At 32.3% G+C, this 19,463-nt stretch overlaps 4 protein-coding genes across 4 annotated transcripts in view; 2 read left to right on the top strand and 2 right to left on the bottom strand.

The window, feature by feature from the left end:
- Positions 1 to 3,276: 3,276 nt before the first annotated feature.
- LOAG_02735 (hypothetical protein) lies at positions 3,277 to 5,996 on the bottom strand (the record flags this gene model as incomplete). The annotated part of the gene is made up of 6 exons (XM_003138272.2): positions 3,277 to 3,388; positions 3,696 to 3,915; positions 4,463 to 4,604; positions 4,933 to 5,053; positions 5,454 to 5,650; positions 5,849 to 5,996. 6 exons carry the CDS (start codon positions 5,994 to 5,996, stop codon positions 3,284 to 3,286), a joined length of 933 nt encoding a protein of 310 aa, XP_003138320.1. The 3' UTR covers positions 3,277 to 3,283.
- Positions 5,997 to 6,112: 116 nt separating this feature from the next.
- Positions 6,113 to 9,568, bottom strand: LOAG_02734 (hypothetical protein; the record flags this gene model as incomplete). The annotated part of the gene is made up of 7 exons (XM_003138271.1): positions 6,113 to 6,303; positions 6,502 to 6,607; positions 6,864 to 6,943; positions 7,302 to 7,455; positions 8,325 to 8,486; positions 9,020 to 9,097; positions 9,428 to 9,568. The coding sequence occupies 7 exons, from the start codon at positions 9,566 to 9,568 to the stop codon at positions 6,113 to 6,115; spliced, it is 912 nt and encodes a 303-aa protein (XP_003138319.1).
- A 6,131-nt stretch (positions 9,569 to 15,699) lies between these two features.
- Positions 15,700 to 16,640, top strand: LOAG_02733 (hypothetical protein; the record flags this gene model as incomplete). Its single annotated transcript, XM_003138270.1, has 2 exons — positions 15,700 to 15,801; positions 16,422 to 16,640. The coding sequence occupies 2 exons, from the start codon at positions 15,700 to 15,702 to the stop codon at positions 16,638 to 16,640; spliced, it is 321 nt and encodes a 106-aa protein (XP_003138318.1).
- A 1,204-nt stretch (positions 16,641 to 17,844) lies between these two features.
- Positions 17,845 to 19,463, top strand: part of LOAG_17278 (hypothetical protein) — a gene marked incomplete at its 5' end in the record, with an annotated part of 4,848 nt that continues 3,229 nt past the window's right edge. The window contains 3 exons of the mRNA XM_020449938.1: positions 17,845 to 17,878; positions 18,401 to 18,645; positions 19,130 to 19,277. Coding sequence (XP_020306451.1) covers positions 17,845 to 17,878; positions 18,401 to 18,645; positions 19,130 to 19,277 — 427 coding nt within the window. The remainder of the gene's footprint in view (positions 17,879 to 18,400; positions 18,646 to 19,129; positions 19,278 to 19,463) is intronic.

The following is a 19,463-nucleotide window of genomic DNA, read 5'->3' as shown; positions in this document are numbered from 1 at the left end:
AAAATCCATCCATATGTGTCCAGTGGCGCAAAGAGTAAAGAAAATATTCTACCAAACTTATAGTTTATAATTCGGACTGCTTGAAGTGGGAATTTTTTACTTAATAATGAATTGTGAAAATAGACATAAAACAAGGTAAAGCATTTAAATCCAGATAATTTCAACTTTAGCATGAAATGATCGAACAGTATCAAAGTACACTTCCAAAAAAGGTCTCATCAATTCATGAAGAGGTTGGATATAGAGTTAGCCGACGATAGTTCAAAGTTTCATTGATTAATAAACAATTACTGCAACCTTAAAGTGTTCAACATCAATTCGTAAATAGACAAGTACATGAAGCTGTGTGGTTCATTGTTCTTCACAACAGTCCAAATCCTCGTCACTTACCAGGCTATGATAGCATTGGATAGGGGTGGTATGTAAATAGAGAATAACAATTGATAACAGTTGCTATCAAACCACGTGGTGATCGTAAATGCAATTTGCTTCTTCCAACTTAATAGTTTATAAAATATACAAAAGTTTACTCAACAAATGTGTTGTAATTTACTTTCCATTTGTTCTTTTTGTGAGTTGAAATTTAGCATAGAAAATGAGTGTTTTTAAAAACAAAAAAGATGAAATACTAAACGAAATACTGGTCGGATTGTTATATTTATCTATTGACTTTATGCTCAATTTCCCCATCAATCAATTTAGAAAAACTTCAAATTTACAAGATTCAAGTTTAGTTATATTAAGAAATGCAAAAATTAAAATTCCTCCAAGTAAAAAAATCAAAAGTTAATTGAAAAATTCAAATTTGATTTAGCTGGGACGTATAAAAATTAAAAGTTTTCTCCAATGATCTTTGTCTTATTAAGCCTTTTACATGTATCCTGAATTAACAAATTACTTAAGTTATTAAATCCAAAGCGAAATAAGACAAAGTAGTTAGAGGAACGATTTCTGGAACATCGACCCTAAACTACAAAAATATTACATTTATTTGCGATTAAAAAATGCTTTAGTTAGCAAAATCTCAGATAGCACAATTCAAAGGACAATTAAGTTAGATAACTTAATGCGAAATTTTTTGGGTTAAGTTAAACTTCTTATGAAATCTTAAATTTTTGAACAATGAACTTATAATTATTTGGTAGCTGACCAAAGTCATTTTGTTAATTGCATGTGTCCCATTACTGTTGTTTACTCCGACATCCGATGATTTTTCTATCCTTTTTCGATTGTAATACTTGGGTCATAAAAGGTTTGATCTTTTAAGGTTACTTCGTCATCAGTAAATATTATTTCCAATAATGTTTGCTTAAAACTTACACCATCTATCCTTCCATATCGCATTTCTAAATGATAAATAAAGGCTATTTAATTACTGTCAACGTAACTGGCCGCTAATGTCCATTCTAAGGGATATTCTTTAAGAACGGAAGCATTGAAATCTTGAAATAACTATCCTCTGCAACCGTTTTTTCTCAATATATTTTATCACATTTGATGATTTTCAACATTCCGGTTCTCATATCGACTTCAAAGTACTTTTAACAGTTCCTTCAACAAAACGTGGTCCTTACGCATTTGTAATTTGTCAATTGTAAATATGTAACAAAGAAGTGAACATTTTAGTCCCCTTACCTGTTCTTTTCATTTCTCTCTCTCATATAACACATTTGATGAGTTCACGCTAATTGTATCTGATGCTGTTTTATTACGGAATGAGATGCTTTTAAACTTCCCTCGAATATTATTGTTATGAACTTTAAGTACAGTATCGATGAGCCTAACTGATAGAAAATAAATGAAAAAGGAAGTAAAACTGTATTGTTTAACTACAGCAATGACTTATATTCTGAAATTTGATCAATAAATTAAACAACTTTACCTATTCAAAAATTTAGAATTCCTCTTTCACTCCACCTCGCTCCCAATAATTGCAACCATTATTTCACTATTCTAGTAATAATTCAAAAGATATTTCTGATCAATTTACGAGTTACGAATTGAACAATAACAAATTATATTATATGAATAAGTAGCGGTATGATTTTAATAAGAATATGCATGCGCAGAAGATATTAAAATGAATTAACAAAGTGTAGAAGCGAATAAAAAAGGAAGTTGAGATCATCAAAATTTGGAATCACACGAATAAGTTGAAAGCCTCAAATCAAAATACCTAACTGTTCGAAAGAGTAATGTAATATATTTCTAAGTAATGAAATCACAGTTTATTCGAATTATAATTCGAGATCATCAGTAAAGGCCGAGTGTGCATGTGATTTGTTCAAAAATATTAATCAATGATAAATGAAACATCGAAAATATCTTGATAAAGACTTTGTGAAATTCGAAAAAATTGAGACAATCCGGTTTCTTGAATAGCTCTGAAAAGGTTGCGGTATTTGAATAGAACAATAAAATTTGCTAACTTGAGCAAAAGTAATGTAGCATTTACCGTCTTGGTTTAGAAAATGAAAAGTTGGTACCTGAATACTAGGAATTATGCAGGTGGAAATTTAATGTAGGGAAAGAAGAGAAAGGATGACTGATGGGAGACAGAAAAGACAGTAGATATTATTGCAGTGAAATTATCAATATTCGAGATGAATAAGAGATTGCGAAGTAACTAACAAACAATTTCAGAAGTATTCATAAAGAAACTCTATGAAATATCCATTTACAAACAAGAACTGAACATTAAAAGGAAAATATTGCAATACAATCAATGGAAGCATTTTTTTACATATCTATACCTGATCCAGTGGGAAAAGATTGATACAGAGTTTTAGTAATGTCAATTACTTTAAATAAATCTATTAGTAATATTAATGAATTGCTAGTAAGGAGAAGATGAAGACGATGCAAATAAATGTCTTATTCCCTTGCTTGATCGTTTTGATACTGAGAAGACAAGTTTTTACTACCTTAAGCGGCTTAGCATAATTACTGTATTGATCAGCATAAGTGGATGATGAAAAAAAAATTGGACAGTGATAGTATAATCAGCTAAATCTCTAAATGGAACAGATATCAATCAATGTGTGCTATAAATTGTGTCTTTTCGTCACGACTCGCCTCCTTTTGTACTATTCATAATCATTTCTTATACTATCAATTTCAGATTGACATCAATCTAACTTTGTCAGTCTTCATTGGTATGATATATGCCATTCAAATGTGTTATGTGACATTCATTATTCAGTACGAAAAAAATGCATTAGTAAATGAAATATTTGCATTCTTCGAAAGTGACCTACGATAGTGGAAAAACAGTACGGAAAAACTACAAATCTTCATCGTCAGCTTCCTTCCGAGTGCAATAACATGCCAAGCCAACCAATATTGCAAAGAAAAAGAGGGCGCAAAATAGAAGCATCCAAGTTGCTAACTGAAAATTCCAATCAAAATGAAAAACTAGATTCGAAAATGTTGATTTATTCCGAATTCCAAAAACGAAAATTCTTGTGTCATTCCGTTCTCCTTGGCCATCACTATACTCCTTGCTTTGCACAGATTTACTGACCTACCTCATATAATTTCATTCTTTTCGCGGATAGTTTTTTTTACCTAATTGATGCTTCTCATTACGGATATCAAGAATGTCATAGCATTAAAATTAAGCTTAATACATCAACCTATGATAAATACTCGCTCATTGACCAAATTAGATGCATAAGAATGATGTCGAAACGAACTTGATAATCGCCAAGCTGTTTGTCCAGTTGAGCGATACGATGTAAATTTCCAACATCGACAGCGTCTAAATGACGAGCATACCAGTTCCAAAAAACATGACCTTGCCATCGGAAGCCAACACTCATTTCGGGACTGTCCGTTATCGATAGATAATTTAATTTGTCCACTTTCATTGCAGTCCAATTAAAAGAGAATCCGGAAGATTCTGGTGTGGGAATTCTGTATTATATGTGCAATATCATTACTCTTATATAGGAATGGGCAGTAAGTTTCTGAGAATTGCTTGAAGTGACACTTTGTTTCCTACTTTCTTTTGATCTTTGGTGTAAAACAATTCTTTTATAAATGTATAAGAGCCTTTGCAAAACTATAAGTTTTGGCCTTCTCTTCAATAAAATATGATAGTTGAATTTTCGAAAGTATCGTAATTTATAGAGTTGTTTTATAAAAGGGAAACATCTCTCTATACTTTCCTCCATTTCTTTTTGCATAAGAAAAAGGAAATTTGAAATAAATAACATTCACTAAAGAAGATCAATAAAGTGACTGAAGCGAAAGAAATCAATGATTTATTCCCCAAACGATCTAAAAACTGCTGATTGTTGGTTGTAATTTGTTGAAGTACTATCGATCTTTTGGAAGGTGATAAATACAGTTATTATTTTGATATAGAACTTATATAAACAACGGATGGAGCTTTTCACTACATCTGATAAAGGAACATAATTACGACTTCTAAGAATTAAAAAGTTGTTTAGGATCTTACCCGGTCCTAGCGAAATTGATGATAAGTTCGGCAAAAATTTCTGTTAGCCTCCGATCCAACTGCCAATTTCGATCGCGTCTTTTGACAAGAAATCTCGGTTCAACATCAAACAGGAATATTTCGTCACAGCCATGAAATGCTCCTACACGAAAAAAATAATCCAAAATATCACTATTTGTTGTTAGCCTTCCACACTTCAGAAAATCATGTCAAATTTTGCGTGAAATGGAATGACAAATGTCTTTTAGAAGGCCAAGGCATCTAACAACTGAAGGTGCCAAATGTCCTGGCTTTGCCTGTAATTAGGACCATTAATCTTTCAATCTGCATATAATGGAGCAATATTAAACGTAATTCGTGCGATGTTTAAACAATTGCATAACAAACAACAATTGAAGCGTTTTCTGAAGAAATATTTTTATGAAAAACAACGTTTGATTAAGGTGGGAAGAGGTAGGAATGAAACGTACTGTCGTAATCAAAAATTTCACTGATATGATCGAAAGAATACAAATAAACGGGTGCACCGCCTTTTGCATAATGTGTAGCAAGTCGAGACGCTGGCGCATCATACCAAAAATGCGAGTACATCTACAAAATTTCAGGTATTTAATTCTTGACCCTAAAAATTGGAAAACTGAACAGTTAACGACTATCATCCAATAATATCTGACCCATGAGGCACAACTATTTCAATAGGAGCTTTATGGTCACTAGAAGTGTAATTTGTTATCCAAGATTCAAATATGTAAATTTAAATAAGGTGGTAAAACAACTGAAATACATCATACATGGAAATTGGTTTCCTAGAAGTGGTTAGTGATGCAAAAGTTGTTAGACCGCTGTGACTTTGACCATTTGGTTTTCGGTCAGGAAATCTGTCATTCTCTAATACCCCTATATTGTCATCCTATACTGTTCCACTTTTATCTTCTAATGCTATCTGAGGATGGATTTTATAGAAAGGTTAGAATTGATGAATTTGGCAAACATTCAGCACAGCATCGTTCAATACTGATGGATCCATAGCTGGATTGATTTTCGACCAAATGTATTCGTACTTACAACCTTCCATAATCAAACGATGATTTACAAAACCGGAATATGCAAGCGTTAAATTTTCAACCATTTCTTCTGCTGCAGTTCGTGTTAGTGCACTCATATTTACATTTTTTTCATTCAAAATCACTGAAACAACAAGCATTTTTTATCAAAAATTTTATTTACCAAAGTGAAACAATGCAACAGCAGTGCAAGATGGATTTTAATTTGTGAATTTAGAAGAACAGAAGGGATATTGAAACGGTGGAATTAATTAGTGGTGTGGAGTAGTCGAAAGTTTGTAAAAAAATGAATTACAATAACTAGTAGTTGCAAAAAACGAACAGATTTTTAATGAACTTTCATCTCTAGTAGTACCAATCATCATCGGCATTTTTCGCCTATAGGTTGCAAGCATTTCCGGTGATTCCGGAAGCACACCACCGATACCATCCACTATTGGCACAAATTCCTCGTAATCATCATATTGCATCCTCTGCAATGATCAGCACCTATACTGGAAAAATGAAAATCAATAAAATTTCGTGATAAATAATATAAAGAAGAAAACTAGCAACCTAAAATCAAATCTATTAATGGCAAACATGTCTAAGCACTTGCAGAGATATCGAGTATTTCATCCTTAAGTTGTTTCTTGAAACACTCCAATAGTTCACTGGAATTGAAGGAACGACAGTGCAATTTACGATCCAGGATCCATGTAGCATTGATGGCAGTGTCACGCACAACACCTGGTGATAAGGCTGTTCCACTTAACAGGGCAATTTTTTGAAACAAACCTAAATAACATTTGTTTTCTATTTTTGACAAAAAAAATATTACATGTACTGTAATATTTAACTTTCGGTTAGAAAACGTCAACCTATTCATCAGAATCGAAATTCGAGAGATGAAACTTGGGAAATTTTAAAACCGCAAATAGTAATCTTTATCTTTTTCTAGTCAGAATATTGTTAATTTTTGAATTTAAAATTTACCTTCCGCACGGGGTGATAGCGCGAGAAGGGAAGCACTAGCAGCACCGCTACCATGTCCCATCAACAATACATTCTCAGGATCACCACCAAACGCTCGTGCATTCAACTGAAACATTCAGACTTCAAAGTCTCCCTTTCTTAATAAATTATTCGAGTATTTCAATAATTCAAGAAGTCTTAATATTTCTCATTGCTCTTTTCTTTTCACAGGCACTTAATTACGGGAAGTATAACAGTCGGAGGCGGCATCTGAAAAATAGACCTTTATTTACTTTTCTTACTTTCGTAACAACAGAGATGCCACCTAACAGTTTATAGAACAAAATATAACGGAAAAATTTATGCTAAATCAGAAACCCAACCTTGACCCATTTAAGAGCCAAAATTTGGTCCCAAAGGCCATTGTTTCCTGGTATCACTCCATCGCCCGTCGATATAAACCCTATGAAAACATTTCATATGAAGCACAATCTAACGATAATAAAACAATGGATAAAATGAAATAAAGTAATTTAGTTGAAGCACCTTTTGCTTCATTTAATTCAAAACATCTGGATCTATCAAGCCAGAAGAGCTAAAACATTTAGACGTGTATGGTATAACAGTAAAACATTAAATTAAAATGAACTGCTCCTCATTCTCTTACTTTGAGCATGGAGCATAAACGGTGTGCAAATAGTAAAAGTGATAAAAGCACTGATACAATTTTTCGTCTCCTAAGGATATTGGTAAACAAATAGTTGAGGTCAAGTGATTAAAAGGATCCAATAAAAAAAAGCAAAAATACATGAAGGACTCACCGAGTGGGCCAAGTCGATAATTTATCGATATAAAAATAATTTTACGTGAAACAAAATTATTGAGAATAGCCTCTTGCGAGAAATCGGAACTGGAACCTGACTGAAATTCTCCGCCATGTATGTAGACGATCACAGGATATGTGTCATTGGTGAACTGAAAGCATATTATTTTTTCAAAATACTTAAATTCCGCAAAGTCTTTTTAAATAGAAAAAGCGGGAAAAACAGTTTTGTAAACCTTTAAAAATGATCGTCCAAGCTTATACAATATTTTAATTTGAGGGGAAAATGAGACGAATTCATAAATTTTGTTTAGAATGGCGGCCGAATTAAGCCAATCAAACTTTGTTTTTCCACCAAAGCTTTCTACTTTCTCCTCTAAGTTCGTTCAGTGTTCTTCGTGATAACCTCCTCAAAAGCATTTCAAAATCCCACGCTTCTTTCCGTCTTTTTTTTCTATGAATATATCATAATCGATTATTGGTCTTTACCATCTCCTCATCCTTTCTACTTCCAATCACACCACATTTCAAACCTTATCTACTTCTTTCCTAAATCCGGATATCGAGTTTTTCCTAAACGCGGACATCGAGTTCCAACTCAAAAACATCACCATGCTTCATTACATCAACAATTTGACTACAACTCTTCAGTGTTGACAACTTTCGCCTTTTCGTGAGGTATCTCATTTATATGCTCCAATTTTTTGAAATACGAAAATCGTAAAATTTGTTGACTTCCAGTAATAATCTTTTTACAGAAATTTGTAGGCAATAAGTTTTGTCTAAATCAGATGCATTCTGGTTAACCTAATCAGATAACCTTGTATGTTGATATCGGCTAGTCGAATTTTAGCAAATATATTGGACGTGAAACACATTGAATATAAATTTTAAAAACATGAAGTGGACAACGAATACATCTTAAATAAGAATGATTCAGACGCACGTTCACGTGATAACAACAAACATTAATTGCAACTATCACTAGATGGTAGTTATTTCTCCAGACAGGAAACGATACCTGAGGAGGAGCAAAAACATTGAGGTAAAGACAGTCTTCGGAGATGTGAATTCGATAAATATTGACAGGATCGGTCTGACGAGTTCGAGGTTTCTGGGCGCACATAGCCGAATATTGAGTTGCATTCATTACACCCCTCCATTTTGCTGGTGGCTCTGGCATCTGGAAACAAAAAAGAGTTGAATAATTGTTTTCACGCATGAATAACATGATATGATATTCTATTGGTAATCAGATTATACACTAATTCTAGACATTTTGAAGAACTTGAAAGTTGCAAGCATTTTGCCGTAGAATGCAAATAATCTTAGGGAAAAATCAATAAAATGAAGTTTAATAAACGGCTCTACAAAGATCAATACATCCCTCGTTAAATAATGCTTTTAAGAGACAAGAATAGCAAATATAGAGAAATGGGCAGATATTGTTCATATTAAACCTCAAACAGTTCCTGCACATCATTTTCTTCAAAATTTAATTTATTTGCAGAGCCAATCGAACAACACACAGCTAATTCACGAATGACAAATTTTCATTGGATCCTTTTTCTTACCAATTCATTAGTAAACAAATGATTGATATTAAAGATTATTTCAAGATAAGTAACTTTGTAGTGGATAAAACTTTGATACATTTATCGTTCTACTGATAATATATCTTAATATTACACTTGTCATGTAATGTTGCAGAATTACCTGGAAACGAAGTGAACCAACAGGTGGTGCAGCGTAAGGAATCCCTTTAAAAACTGCAAAATCGTTTGCACCAATTGTCTATAAAAGCATAACATTTTCATCTTTAGATGATAAAATATTTCATCTATTATTAATTAATCAGCTAGAAACAGCATTGATACTATGTGTAGTTATCAGTTATCGTAACTTTAAACTTACTCAAACATTTAATGATGCAATTTTCATATTATAGCGGAATTGGAATTGAAGTTTTAACTTGAAAGAAAAGATTTTACTTCTTAATAACTTAAGGAAAGACTTGTACAGACTCTTAAGAAGAACTCAAATATGATCACTGATTAAAGTGTAGTCTCTTGAAAAGTGAGTGGTAGCAGTGATTCATAAATTTATAAAGTCCGTTTTGCTCACCAGATATTCTCCTCTTATAGAACCGGAATCGATAGTAAGCTCAATTGGATGAGTTTTTCGGATAGCACCATTGCAAACGTTTAGTAAATATTGAATGACACCGAACAACCATATTGTATAGCATCCTATCCCAATATGCATAGCGCATTCAACAACCGTTCGTCATGCTTTCACCAAACTTTTTTCTATTTTTTCCTCTTTTGAACTTTCCAATTTTCTTCTCAAAAAACCACTTCTAGTCTTCTGCTAGTTTCAAATAAAATGGTTATTACTTCAAATAAATTAGCTTAATTACAAATTCTTAATCAATCAAGACCTTATTTTGACCAGTCAATCATTCAGCCAATAATTATGATTATGATCAAATCGCTGACCATTGAAGAAGAAAGAAAAGACAACAAACATTAAGGACCATAGGAAACTTGAAAGGGGCAGTGTATTGTTTAATGGCAGTGATAGAAACAACAGCAATGGAGAATTTGTCGCAGTGGCAGTAGCAGTAATATGATAGTAGCAATAATGACAGGAATGCTAAATATGAAATGGAAAAAGTTCAATGACACGTGCTAAATTTGTCGCATATCCCAGTTGAATAGTGCGATTAAAGATCCACACTCGACGGTATTATTAACATTATAAGAAAAGGAAAGATTCAGTTGAATTGAATCGACTTAAGGGAAGCATAGGACAGTGGGCACTTATTCTGATGGGCAGATTTAATGCAATAAGGACACTTGTCGATTTGCCTGAAAGGAATTTTTGAGGTTTTAGATTTACTATGTAAATTACAAAGCACTACCAAGATATGATAAGATAAAGATATGATAAGACAATGAGTCCAATAATACTTTAATACATTTCTTTCCATTATTGATAATACTGACTATTTTTGCAAATTTCCTAGATTATTATAAAGAAAACAACCAAAAAATATGTGAATTTTGTGATTACAAAATTATTGACCGATTACTGGAATCAAAAGAGATAAGACACTAATTAATATTTATGGTATTTGTTAGAAATGAATTTGGACTTGAACTAACTTTTTAGAATATTCAGTTCAAATTGAAACACGATTTGAACTAAAGGACTACGAATTACTCCCATTTTCTCCACCAACTTCTCATATTCTCTTCGGGAGTCGGAGAAACATGCATGAAAAAAGACTTCGAGAGTAAAACCATTAATTCTCTTCCAACTATGTACAAATAAAAGCCAGCTAATTTGAATGCGAGTATTTCCTTTGAAAATCTTTTGCAGACCCCAAAGACCAAAATAGCGTCTCTTGTCATCTTCCCTTCTTCCAATTTATCAAATCCATTGAAAATAACATCTTTCAAAACAATTTTGAAGTCGTAAAAGTGAGTGAGATCTGTGTAAATTTTGTTAAATTCGTATAACTTCATTAGTTTAAGATTGAAAAAATAATTCATACTATAAAATGTATGATGTGTACGAAATTATATGCTGTTAAATTAATTACTGATAAAGAGAAAAGTGTAATGAGAAATGAATTTTGATAATGGCATAAAACGTACGTGGAATATTGTTAAAATGAAAAGAAAATGGAATGCTTACTGGAGAAAACTAACTGTTAGTTGATGGAAAGCATGAATTGATGTACTTTTATTCATTGTTTTTCAAAAATTTTGTCCCCTAGTGGCTTAAAAAGATGGGAATATTCATTCAAACTTGGTACCGTAGTACCACTCATACATCTTTTTTTCCAAAATTGAGTGAATAATATGAATTTTAGAAGAACTAATTCAAAAGGTACAATTATTTTTAAGAAGAATTTTAAAGATTTTCCAAGTGATTAGAAATCTAAAACTGGAATAAAAAAAAAAAACTAGATGTTGAACGAGAAAGGACAAAATCAAATAGAAGATAAATATAGCTAGGAGCCTGAAACTAGTCGCTTCATTGATTGTATGGTAGACTTCTTCTGCCTTGAGTGACATCATACCAATATTGCGGTAATATGTTTAGATATTAATGGAAAAAGGAAACATTGGTGAAAAGTATATGCAGAACCCAACTGCGACATCAAAGAAGGAGGGACAAAAATGGGTCCATTTATTAGGAAAACCTAGATGATTCCAAGCAAGCTGATTCCAAATGTAAAGTTACAAAAATCATTTGTAGATTATAATGCTCCAAGAATGGAAATGATTGGCACAATAAGCGAACGGTTGAATTTTCGTTCGTTTTATTTATTTATTTTCAACACTCCTTTCATGTGATATTCCCGGGAATTCTCAAACAAATACTTTAATAGTAAAGCGAAGTATTTGGAGCGACATGACTAATTCATCTCGTAATGCTTCCCGGTCGATGTTATGTTATATTATGTATGCATGGCAAGTAGCTATTCTGTTGAAAGTGAAAAGACGATAAGGAAGTTGAAAATGTCAGTGTGCTGCTCATTGATTCCGGTAGGAAGAATCAATGGTTTGACATGGTTGCATGGATGTTTTTGCATTGAAAATGTCCCATTGCCGCAGCGCTTTACGCTTGAAAAAAAGAACTGTTGAAATTCCAGAAACTATGAAATGAACGGAAGAAGCATAACCTTTCGGGGAATCTCTTATAAGAATTGAACCAATTAGCAAAACTATAATTAGGACCCAAATAATAGCTAACACAGAAGTAGTAAATGCGGATCTCTAAATCAATTTTTGCTTCTAATATCTCAGAAGATTTTCGTTTACGGAATAATGAGAACACTTATCTTGTGTTTGTAAGATCTCTAGCTTAAATGCAATACTTCCAAATAAATTTTATTTCTGCAAAAAGCGGAAATGTCTATCCAATCACAGAAAAAAAATGACGACAGGAAATTTTGATGGACATGAATTCAGTAAACGATAGAATGGAAAATTGACAAGGAAACTTCGTAAACATGAATTTTTTGGTCTCATTGGTAAGAGCAATAACTGAATATTTCACACATAGCGCCAGAATGATTTTCATCATTTAAGCCTTTCCAGAATGAGGAAAAGTCAGATTACTAACGGTACCAAAAATCTGAAATTGAAACAGAGTACAGATAATCACCATAAATATCTCTGAACCTCGGACATAAACTGACTCCCACAATTGATTGTCTGTTCGAGTAGTTATGGACGAATTGCGCTCATGTGTGTGCGCATTTGTGTATGTATGGGTATTTATATGTGTGTATGTGTGTATGTGTATATGTGTGTGTCTACGTAGTATTATTAAGCAATTTGGTTACATTCTTTTAGCATTCATTGCTCAATAAGGGACTTCAGCAAAATGTCCAAATAGTGGAGGCTGATGCGCCATCTGATTTCACTCCACTCTGTCCAAAATGCCGTTGCCAAAATTGACTAATGTGTGATATAGTCAGAGTGTCCTCCCGTTCTTGTCGCCATCTCATCAGCACCACAAGTAAATCAATTTACTGATAAATCGCTCCAAAGCATAAAATCTCGTAATATATGCTTGGAGTACATTTGATAAATTAAATATGACCAAACCTGATGTTTGCTTATTTTTTACGGGGAACGGTAAGACTCAGAATTCCTAGAATTATTTTAAACTGTTTGGAATTCTTATGGAAATCAGATAGTGATATCATTTAGTGATTTCAGGGATGAGATAATTCATGATAATATCGATGACATGAGTATAATGATGAAGTTCAAATTCTTTCTGGCTATTGCACCATAAGAATACTGTAGGTGAATGGAGCAACTTCTTCAAAATCAGATACTAATACGGGTACCACTACAATAGTGCCAGAAATCTTTACAAGCTAATTAGGAATAAAATGAACGGAAATGATCCATTGAATTATACAATTCAATGAGTACTAAAAATACATAGAAATAAATCAATAAATTTACACTTTAACAAAATATTAATTGATTTGGAACTTGATCAGTTACATGTTTTACAACTTTCGAGTATAATTAACTCTTCATCATAGATAACAGATGCATATTGTAATAAATTACTATGATCGTGTTTTATTCATTTATGCAAAATACATGTGGAATGATATCGCTAAGTTGAATGATCACAGTGATAGCAGCTGATAACGCTTAACATTGATTTTCACCAATAAATAATGCTGATGCTGGTACACCTGTGTACAACATCACCTGTATAATGTGTACACACAAACATACACAGACACAGACCGACACTCAAGCAAGCAAGTGTACACGGCGGGAATGAAACAGACATACGTTGGTATCGAAATTATTAGTTATAGACAGAAAGTTTGAAAAATGGAAGAAAAGAGAGGAATGGTTGTCAGGAAGTTTGTTTGGTTTGTTTGCACATTTTTACAAGTCTTTCTTTCCCATTTCCGTTTCATGGAATTCATTTCAGAGAATTTCTTTAAAAAATGTATAAAATGGAGTGAAATGGAATATGCAATAGGGAAGGTTTGCATATATATATATATATATATATATACATGTGTATATGTATGTGTGTGTGTCTGTGTGTGTGTGTGTGTGTGTGTGTGTGTGTGAGTGTGTGTGTGGATGTCTTCAGTCCGTTGACTTATTTTTCTGTTTATCAATTACTTTGAGGAAAACAGCTTTCCAGTTTCTTGAATTTAACTGATTTTAAATCTTAGAATTCTCCTTCTTTGACTTCACATTAAAATTTTTTAAAATGACGTCAGCAAATGACGTCAGTCAACTCACCTAGTGCTTTTTCAACTTCTATGCACACTTCTGCATAACAATATATTGTTTTCAACTTCTATTAATTTCACTTTTTAATGGTGCGATTGTATTCCATTCCTTTGGCACAGTGAATACAAAAGCGAAATTTTTTAATCTTTGAATTATGGCTGCAAGTAGATTGCAAAATCGCACTTTTTTTGTATTTCAAATCTCATATTTCATTAAAAAACGATTGCTATTACTGTTAGAGGCATTTTGTTCGGTCCTTCTTGAACTTCAACCTTTCCTCTCGGCACTTTTTTTTTTCAGATTTCTTTAAAAAGCTATCAAAATTGAAAAAGAAAAAATTACCAAATGATGTAATATCCCTAGTGCAATTTATGTTGTTAAACAATTACACTAATCAGATTAGATCCCTTGTGTCGTCAACTATTGTTAGTTTTATGGAGTTGTAGGGATTAATTGTATCAAGTGTTTCCATTTGTGGCATCATGTACTATCTGTAGTAGCCCAAGTCCAGTAAAGCATTGATTAAATGGGATATATTCATCTACTGCTATTATCATTAGTATTAATTAGTGAAGGAGAAACGCACAATCGACTCCACGACGGATGCAGTTCACATTGCACGAGTAAATTCGATGAGGTTTCAGTTTTATCATATTGTTATTTACAAATCATAGTTCATTTACAATTCATTACAACCTTTATTCTCATTTCTTATAGACCAATTAGATCAATTAAAGATGTCGTAAATACGAGAAAATGAGAAATGTACTCTCAAGTTTAGAATTTGGGTTGTCCGTAAGATAATAAAATATGATAATATGAAGTAACACTGAGTAATTCAACGATTTTTTATAGAATCTGTCATGTTGGAATAGAACTGCTGATTTTTTTGGTAAAACACTTATGGGTGTATTTTTGCAATATGTTACCACACAGGTTCATTTGCTATTTGAATTGATGAACGAAGTAAATTAAATAAATATTTAAACTAATGAACGAAATAATTTAAATGATTAAATGAGAAATAGCCTGCCTGCGGAAGAATAATGATAACGTAGTCAGTGATGCATGGAGATTCAATTTTTTAATGAAATTTGAGTCAATACATTGGATTCGGCTGATGAAACATACGTTGACCCATCTTCTTGAAATCCTTTTTATTTTAAAAGTTTGAAATTGAAGAACAACGCTATTTATAAAAGATCTCCAAAAATATGAAATATTGAATTAATAAAATGCAATGCAAAAGGGATGTAACTCAAATTCATGCATTCATTTTTTATTTGATTTCCAAGCTTTGATGGTTTAAATTTCCGGTAAATATTATAATAGCGACAAAAAAGCATTATGGGAAACTGCCAAATTCTGACGAAATAGCAAAAGTAAGCTTAAAAATTCAGCTCTTATTATAAAAACCATTGCAATTTCAAATTAAATGACCTCGTTTATTAATTAAGCATGATGGTGTTATTCCATTCAACTTTCCTTTACCGTCTGATCCATTCTATTATCTTTTGCTCCTTTTTCTCCTAAAATTACTCACTGATATTCATTCATTTCATCATTTCTTTTAATTTTTAGAAAAGCATTGACAGAATGGTGAAATATGTGCAATGTTATCATTCTGACAATAACACTGACATTCTGACAACAGCAATTATCAATAAAACTATAATGACTTTTATTTCAGTCTCTTTTGTAAGTTAAACTTGTGACAATGTCAACGCTATTATTACAATTAAAATTTTTAGACATAAAGCTAAAATTTGATATTAACTCGACTGGGTAATAAGTGAATGCGATAAATTAACAAATCAATCAATCTGTAAAATGCTAATACTATTTCTCATCTCGGGATACACGTTTTAGAAATTATAAAAATGAAGAAAAACGAGCTATTTCTCGTAATCCACTTAATCTAATTTCAATTGGTCCAATTTTTATTTTAATCTAATTTTTTAATTATTTTTCCAATTAATTTAATTTTAATTAATTTTAATCCAATTTTTAATTAATTTTTTTTTAAAATAGTTGACGAATGGGAATGACAAAATGGAGATGGGGAGGGAGTCTCATCCTGGCTTAGATTCAGAAAAGGGAATAATGAATTATTTAGTGGTGATATGATAACAATGCAAATGATGATACGATTGCACAAAACTATTTAACGTACTATCGCATTTACATTGAGTTTAGTTTTGAACTAAATTTTGTCGAATCTCACAACTTACAAAAGCGCCATACTATAATAAATTGTTCTCTCATGAATAGCTTTCTCGATTCTTTTTCTTTTTTACTGAAACAGATTACTTTTCCAGAAACTGATCAAAACTTCAAAGCAGCCGACTTTGCTACCATGTCCGCAAGGCTGTGAAAAGTCATCAGAATTTTGGTTTTCATGGATTTCCATATCACTGTTGCTTTCCGGCATTCTGATCGCCATCATAACAATTAAAACGCTTGAAGAGGATCACATAGATCAAAAACACGCCTTAGTTGAAGAAATAGTAAGAACTGATAAACGCAGAATAAACTGAATTTGAACTGGATTTCGCTTGCTTTAAATCATTCTCTCTACTTTCACCTTTGAACAGAAAGAAATACAAAGCATCACATTTTATCGAAAGCATTACGGGAGTATTTTGCAACTTCTTGAAATTTTAATCTTTGACCTATGGAATGATTTTTGAGAAATCTTTAAATATTTTTGGAGGTGTTAAAAGTCAGATCGATACGTTAAAAAAAAAGGAAATCAGATGAACTCAGTGACTTTACTTCAACGCATAAAAGGAGTCTCAACATTAGCAAAACTTTAACAAAGAGGGAAGATTTCAAGACAGTCATATAAGTTCAATCATAACACATTCCTGTAACAATAAATGCCTTTCATTAATTAATTTTGTAAATTTCCTCTATTTTTTTTCACTTCACACTTAATTCTTCGTCGTAATTAATTCAACTTTAATCAATCTCAGTTTAATTTTCTCAACTATTTTTTTCTATCAATTTTACTCCTTTTTCCTACTTTCTCTTTTGTTTGTCATCGTCATTTGTTCTCCTCAATTAATTCATATCTTCCTTCTAATATTTAAATTAGGTATGTTTAGTTAACAGTTATTTATTTCGATTAATGTCCTGACATAGCACAGGACAACATTTTTAACTTCTTCTGACTTCTAATAAATTATTTGAAAGAAAGAGCAAGTAAAACACTAACATTTTGATGTTCTCTCCTGAGAATAATGGAATCAACACAGACTTCCCGCGATTGAGGAAATTCAGCACCGTTAGGTCACTTTACATACATTAAGAAGTCTATCGTCCGTCCTGTTTGGAGATTTCATCAAGATGAACTTTTCACGATAATTATAGAATACAAAAGCCATAAAGCACTGATATTAACAAATATTTTTCCAAGATATCCTGTTATTGCAAAAGATCAACAAAGGATGGCGTTTCCATTCAGGATAAATGTTTCATACGACAAAGATGGGGAGAAAACGACAGAAGAGCAATTTGTCTCCTTATTTGAAACTCTTGTTTATCACGAAATTGCATATAATTTGGCAAACATCAATATTTTACGGTAGTAGACAGCCTTCCAAATTTATTCCAATTTATTTCTGATAAGAAATTGTTTCAACATTTAAATGGACTGATAAAGTAGTTGTTATCAAACAGACGGGTATAGAATATATTTAGAAAGAGATTGTTTTTCACAAACTTTTGTCAGCTGCAAGCATGGCATGTTACATCTGGCAAACAATATTTGCAGGTAATATAAATTTAGATTTCTTCAATAGGAATTATTTTTAATTTCAAAATAAATGCATAGGATAGATTATAGTTATCAAGTAAAGACAAAATCATTGTCAACAAGGTTATCACTCTAATGTTAAAGATGAAATCATTGTCAACAAGGTTATCACTCTAATGTCTCGATTGAAATACTTTGAATAAGTGCAAAATAAGAAATAGTTAAAGCCAAAGTCACTGGTCTAATAGTATTATTTTCAGAGAATTACAAAGAAGATAATCCATTTTATAGAAATAAGGGATGAAGTTACCAGTAATCAGTCAAATTTGATTCTCCAGGAATTAATGATAGAATTACTGAAATTTAACACCCAACTTGAAACAGAGAGTTTTGTCTTTGCGCATAATAGAAACGTTGAACTGTCTCATAATTTTGTCAGATTATAAAAATATTGATTTTTAGAAGCAGATCAAGCTCTCAAGTTCTTTAAAATTCCTTCCATGTTTCAATTTCAAATCTAACTCTGGGATTGTGTTGCAGCTTCATGCCTTGTGAGGGTTGGCGTCAGTGGCATGGACACGTATGGACGCGAATTTATTTTTGTATACCCACCGAATAACAGTGGATCTAGCAGAATGAACGCTACATTGAATATTATCAATCCGGACACAAAGCAGAGTGCTACAGTCACCGTTGAATATCCTGAATTTGGTACTATTGGTGAAAAAATCACGGCAAGACGATGTACTGCAACTTTGGTTGTCAAAGTACTGAGCAGCGCTATGGTATCGTCTTTTTATATTCGTTATTGCGACAGTTTACGTTATTCAAATGGGCAATTGAGCGTTTGGTATGTGTAGGCCTTTCCAAAGTTATATTGATGTACAGTATATAGCCTCCATAATTTATTTTGACAGTCTATCCCTTATAAGCTGATTAAAAGCGGTGTATTTTCAAATTTCCAAAAGATTCTGGACTCAGCTTTTCTTACTCTCCCCGCTTTTCTCCGCCGCCATGTTCAGTTGACTAGCGTGAATAGCGTTTGAGATGTAAGGAAGGATTTTCTGATGAATTAGTTCCAGTTGAAATATTTCAAATTTATTAATTCGAGAATAAGGTGTTTAATGGATAATATCCGAAATGGAACCGTACTAGTCAAAGTGATATTTGGATATGCGAAAATATCAAAATAGATTTGCGAAAATATCAAAATAGATGCTGTCCCACGTGTTTTTCAGAACATTCTTCAATTCGAACTCAGGTTTTCAGTTTAAATTTAATAATTCTGTGATTCTGGATAATATCAACGATGGTTTGCACTTATACGAAGATGCTCGAATTGTTGTCCACTCCACCACTCCAATTACTCTCATAGCACATAACGTAGATGTCAGCGGAGCTCGCGATAGCTTCCTTGGTTTTTTTTTCATTATTTCTTGAACTGAATTCTTTAGAAATGTTCGAGATTTTTGCCATTTAGATGAATTTTGTACTGAAATACACTGTTAACTTTTTTGTTCAGCATATTGTCGAGGATTCCGCAACAATTGCAGTGCTACCAATATCGATGGCCGGAAATCACTATGCGTTTGCGCTTCCGTCA

This window comes from Loa loa (assembly GCF_000183805.2).
Source record: "Loa loa unplaced genomic scaffold supercont3.57, whole genome shotgun sequence".
NCBI lineage: Eukaryota > Metazoa > Nematoda > Chromadorea > Rhabditida > Onchocercidae > Loa > Loa loa.
This window is presented reverse-complemented; position numbering and strand designations above follow the sequence as displayed.